Genomic DNA, 6,111 nt, shown 5'->3' with positions numbered 1-6,111 from the left:
ACATTAACTGCATTTGACCCAAGTAGGTGATTGTAAGAATATTGGGTCTAATACTGTTTATGTGGTCACACTATTATACTGATTGTATTTCTTAGCTATCATTTAAGTTTAGCTCAATATAGCTATATTATTTACATCTTATATAGATGGGCCAAATATCTTAATTGTGTAGATATCCATTAGAACTTTAAGTTTAACTGATACATAATCGGTGTATTAGACTAAGGCGGCTGTTATAGGGCAATAGGGTTTATATCACCTCCCTATATATATGCAGGGTTATAGTCCATAGCAACATACTTTTTACTTAAACTCTTAAACATTCCATCAGTACAGAGAACCGTAAGGTGAGTCTGTCTACTAGAAGGTTATAATCCCAGTTCATCCTATTCCTATAGATTCATCAGGTACGCTTCTAGTCCTCCGATATACCAATTAATTTAGTATGAAGTTATAGTTTTATAAAGAATTTAATTCTAATATGGGGCGGCTTGCAGTGGCGGAAGGTGATGGTGGGTTTGAGTTTTGTTTTTGGAACAAGTAAAAGATAAATTACGAGGGAGATAGAGAGAGGGTGAGGGTATGGTGGTCATTTAAAAAAAAAAAAAAATAATCATCGATTTTTTCAAAAGCGCACATAAAATAACCCCATTCGGCAATAGCTGCTTCTTTATTCTTCCTTGCAATTGATAATGTGACCAAGATCTTGATAACCGACAGTGAGGAGTTAAAGGACAATGCTCCAACCATGTGGACAGGGGCGTCTTAAAACAAATAGAGGCCCAGTGCGACACGGGAAAATGAGGCCCCAAAATGAATGCACAAGTATATTATACTTTGAGATTTGTATTGAATTTCATTAATAAAAGCTTATAATACAGTGACAAAAAACGGAGGCCCGGTTCCCATGCCCGTGGTTGCCCATGGCCTTAGACACCCCTGCATGTGGACCTTAGTCTCTCTACGGATTCCCTCCCGTGCCCATCTCCCAGTCCCCTATAGCACAGCGACCATCTCTGACACACTTTGATATCTATATATAGTGTGTTCCCATAATATTTAGTCATGTGGTTCACAATGGGTACTTGCATACCAAACGAATGAACGATACGGAGGCTTGATAACCAGAAGTACTTGGACCCAAAAGTTATCTTATTTGATCGAGTTATCTACATACAAGCGAGTAACAAAATTAAGCAATCAAATAAACAATGTGAACTTTGACGGCAATTTACAAGCGTGACATGATGACGGGTCGATTCTGATATTTTGATTTTTCTACATTAAATTCCTTTGCCATAGCTCTTAAAATTGGCTTCTGAACTTTACCAGTAGAAGTTTTGGGGAGTTGCTCTTGAAACACCACCTTCTTAGGCACCATAAAATGTGGAAGGTTACTCCTACAATGTGCTAATATCTCTTCCTCGGTCACATTGTCATCTTGCGTCTTTTTAACAACGAAGGCGCAAGGGCTTTCACCCCACCGTGGATGAGGCATTGCCACCACGGCTGCTTCAGCCACCTTTAAATGTCGAAAAATCACCCCTTCCACTTCAACGCTACTAATATTCTCTCCACCAGATATGATCACGTCTTTTAACCTATCCTTTATTTCAACATAGCCATCCGGGTGAATAACACCAATGTCACCCGTGTGAAACCATCCATCTTTGAATGCCTCTATTGTCGCGTTCTCATTTTTATAGTATCCTTTCATCATTCCACTACCACGAATTACAATTTCTCCTACCATTTTTCCGTCATGAAGGACACTCTCCTTTGTTTTTATGTCCTTAACATCCATATCCGTTACTGATAGTACACTAATTCCTTGTCGCGCCTTTAACGATGACTTGTCCCCTTGCGATAAATTATCCCACCTAGTTTGCCATTCACAGACTAAGGCGGGCCCTGTCGCCTCCGTAAGCCCATAAGCATGCACAATATCAAACCCAAACCCCTCCATTTCCTCCAAAAGGGCAGCAGGTGGAGGGGCCCCACCTGTTAAGACCTGAACCCTCGACCTCATTTTGACACGCTCATCACGGTTCACTTCACGAATCATGTTGAACACAACAGGGGCGCAACACATGTGTGTAACACCATGCAATGCGATGCTATTATAAATCTCGAACGCAGTTGTCTTACGGATGCATACATTAGTCCCACCTCTAGCCGCTATGCCCCACGTGAAAGTCCACCCATTGCAATGGAACATAGGTAAGGACCACAGGTAAACTGGTTCGGTCCCCATCTCCCAACCAAGCACCATACTTAAAGTACTAAGGTACGCCCCACGGTGGCTGTAAACAACTCCTTTTGGTGCAGAGGTTGTCCCAGAAGTGTAATTAAGCGCGATTGGGTCCCACTCGTCCATAATCTTAACCTCCACAAAGTTGGGATTTCCCAACAAGATAAGTTTTTCATAGTCCAATTTGTTGCTCTGCTTTAAGTTCAGGGGATGGTAGTCAACATTTGACATAGGGGGAGAAGAATCATCGCTAGCAAAGTCGTGTAAGCGACGTACGCCCGTGCCAACTTCATCGTTGTACGGTGGGTACCCAATTTCATTGATGATGATAATTGAGGGTGGTTTTGAGGTATTTTTATTGGTTAATCTCAAGTCCGTTTTGAGAAGATTAAGGGCTTCAAGAGCCTTAGGGATGTACTCATAGTCGACGAAAAGAATCTTAGCCTCCGAGTGTTGGAGGATGGTTTTGATAGTGTTGGCATCAAGCATGGAGTTGATAGTGTTTAGGACAGCTCCAGCCATGGGTACTGCGAAATGCGCTTCGTATACTGCAGGAATATTTGGGGCCAACACTGATACCTGAAAAATGATACAGTCAGAAAGAAGTTCATCGCATTTTACAAACAAATTTAAAATTACTCCCTCGTCCCTCCCTGTCAATTATTATCTTTTTAATTTTGACACAAACAATAAGAAAAGAGGATGAGGCTAATTACCAAATAATAAGTGAAACAATTTGAATGTGTCATTGATCAAATTGCTCATCAAATTCATTCTTAAAATAAAAAAGACAACAATTATTTGAGACATACTAAAATGAAAAAAGATAACAAATGATCGGGCCAAAGGGAATAGTAATTTGAAAATCACTTAGAGTTTAATAACTAAACACATGTAACCCAATGTTTATACTCCGTATAATAAAATGAAAGTAATCAACATTTTGAGATTTAAAACAAAAATAGTCATCAAATATTTGTCTACTTTTGTTACAAAGATGTCTCAAATCACACCCAACATATTTATACCAAATCTAGACGTGAAGTATGTACTTGTTTAATACGTTTGTCTAATTGTATGGGTTAGAATTGTGACACTCTCGAGTCATAAAATAACTTTATACGATGGATTTTAGAAAATACGATATTTAACTTGTTTTTCACATAAAATTTTGTGTTAGATTGCAAATATCTATTCTTTTTCTACTATTTATAGAATTATACGGAGTACGAAGTCCGAAGTACTAAAGCTTCGTTTGGAAAGACATTTCAGGTACCTGATTTGGTCAAAGTAGTTTATTTGACCAAAATTTATTACCTTTTCAGTTGTTAGTCAGCTTTAGTTTTCAGCTACCTTTTCAATTATTTTTACCAAACATAGCCTAACTATATCAAATTTAGAAAATAAATTGAGATTTAGTCAAAGTCAAATCATTATATTATATTACCTCTAGATATTAAGAAATATTCTTAATGCATCACACTGTTAGAACATGCAATTGCGCCTGATCCGTTATCCATACATTAAATACGGAGTAACAATATGCTTTCTTTGCTTCAACAATATGCTTTTACCTAGTAAGGTTTTTTTTTTCTTTTTTTTTTTTTTTTTTTTTTTTTTTTTTTTTTTTTTTTGATAATGAGGCAACCCAGAGCCGCTACATTCGATGCGCACCGAGTAAACCCTCGGGTATACATGATACCTTGCTTGCAAACCACGTATACTAGGTAGGTCACCCGAGGGCAGTGGCGTATCTAGGATTTAATTATGGGGGATGCAAAATTTCAACCTACCGATATCAAGTTAGTAGTCGATTTTAGATTAACAACATGATTTGAGTTCATAAAAAAAAACATTTAAGTTAAAAGTTGAAGAATATAAAACTTAAATAACTACTCCTAATCTAAAGGCTTGAACTAAGAAATTCATCAAAAAAAAAAAAAAGCCTTGGAGAAGTAAATATACATGATAATTAATATGGAATTTCATTATAATTATGGTAACTGGCATAATATTTGTTGACAAACATGGAAATTGCTAAAGTAAAAAAAAGCCTAATTAGGACTCGAACACTGAACACATGACCAATTAATTACAAAGCAAAAGTCTTACCGCTTAACCACCTGACATTCATTGAAATTTATGCTGCACCAAATTTTATTTATTATTAAACTTTCAGGGGATGCAGTTGCAGCCACTGCACCCCCTTTGGGGACGCCAATGCCCGAGGGTGATAGACTCGAAGTCTATTAGCCATGGGCTCAGGCCAACATTGTTCCACAAAATTTTGCTCTTGGGGAGGCTTAAACCTGGATCTCTCGAGAATTTCACCCAAGTTTAGCCACTAAACTCCACCTTACGAATATTTTGCACATTTCTCCAGCTTTATTTTAACTTAAAAATCACCATTTGTGGTCATTGTTCTTATGACAAGTAGATAATCATAGACGTAAAGATCAAATTACTCAAGAAATATACCAAATATAAAAATATAAACTAATGAATGAGACACCAACAAAAAATGAAATAAGTAAACAAATAAACTAAAGGAAAGGGCACAATGCACGAATCTTTTATAACGAAAGAAAAAAGGTAATAATGGAACTCACAACGTCGTTCTTTTGGACACCAAGGGAGTGAAGTGACGATGCAAGGCGGCGACAACGGTCATAAGTCTGAGACCAAGTGAACCTTGCTTCACCATAAATAATAGACGTACGGTCAGCATAGAACATAGAAGCTCTCTTAAGGAATGTAATTGGAGATAAAGCAGTGTAGTTTGCCTCACGTTTGTACAACTTATCCATTATTATCCTCTGCTTTTATTATTTTGCTCAAATATAGAAAATTGAATATATTTCTCAAAATAGAGAGAGAGAGAGAGAGAGAGCGCGCAGAAATGTTAATTTTGGTTTGATGCCTTGATGGTATTTGGGTCACTAAGGAAGTGAGTATATATAGAGTCCAATTGCCAGATACAGATAGATATGGAATCAAATGTCGTGTCTATATTGAACAAACTAATCTTTGTTTTATGCTAATTGCAGCACTATTCTCTCGAACATGTGGAAACACACATGGAAACTACTACGAAGTACAGAATACAATCATACCTTAGAAATTCTGCTTTAAACCGTTGAACATAACTACATTAACACTAATTAATTTGAGTTGAGTCTCTTCAACGTCACGTGTTTATATTTTCACGTCTCAAATCCATCTTGGTTTTAAGTTAAGGTCTTTGTTGACCTTGAAACTTTAATTAAAAAAATTGGCTAATATTATTTCCAATCTGAAACCAAAGAGGAATCCCAACCAACACTACTTTTTCAACTCTATGTATGAGGTCATCAACAATGTCCAATTACCAAGACTAAATTTTTCAACCTATTTTAGTACACAAATTCTCATTTAAGACGGATATTATTGTCAAATGTAAAGCGTAAAACAAGCCAAATAACTATCACTTTTATATATAAAAAAAATATATTTAATCCGTTTTAAGTTTAAGACAAATTTAAGAAAGACTTATTAATTTTATTAACTCTTTAGGACAACCATATAATGGGGATGCCCATCAAATAGGGTACCTTACTACTTTCCATACTATTCAAGTCCAATGGATGGAATTTTACACAAATGATTATCATTTGACCATACTGCATAATAGGGTGGTCACCAAAAAAAGTAGGAAGAAATATTTTTGGGAACCTCATTAGCATAGGAAGTAGTTATTGAAGGAATGATTTCTGCATTTTCAGCAATTTCTAAATATAAAATAGATTATATTATGTGGATAATTAATATATTATTTTAGTAAATTATAACTAGTTTATAGGGAATAATTATACTAATTAGTC

General features: G+C 36.2%; 1 protein-coding gene across 1 annotated transcript; it reads right to left on the bottom strand.

The window, feature by feature from the left end:
* Positions 1–1,131: 1,131 nt before the first annotated feature.
* On the bottom strand, positions 1,132–5,199 carry LOC141638864 (trans-cinnamate:CoA ligase, peroxisomal-like). The gene is made up of 2 exons (XM_074448054.1): positions 4,861–5,199; positions 1,132–2,830 (listed from the first exon to the last, which is right to left on the bottom strand). Exons 1-2 carry the CDS (start codon positions 5,056–5,058, stop codon positions 1,232–1,234), a joined length of 1,797 nt encoding a protein of 598 aa, XP_074304155.1. The 5' UTR covers positions 5,059–5,199; the 3' UTR covers positions 1,132–1,231.
* Between the last annotated feature and the right edge of the window lie 912 nt (positions 5,200–6,111).

This window comes from Silene latifolia, unplaced genomic scaffold, assembly GCF_048544455.1.
Source record: "Silene latifolia isolate original U9 population unplaced genomic scaffold, ASM4854445v1 scaffold_221, whole genome shotgun sequence".
In the NCBI taxonomy this organism is placed as follows: Eukaryota; Viridiplantae; Streptophyta; class Magnoliopsida; order Caryophyllales; family Caryophyllaceae; genus Silene; species Silene latifolia.
Note: the sequence above shows the minus strand (reverse complement) of the source record. Positions and strands in the feature narration are given on the sequence as shown.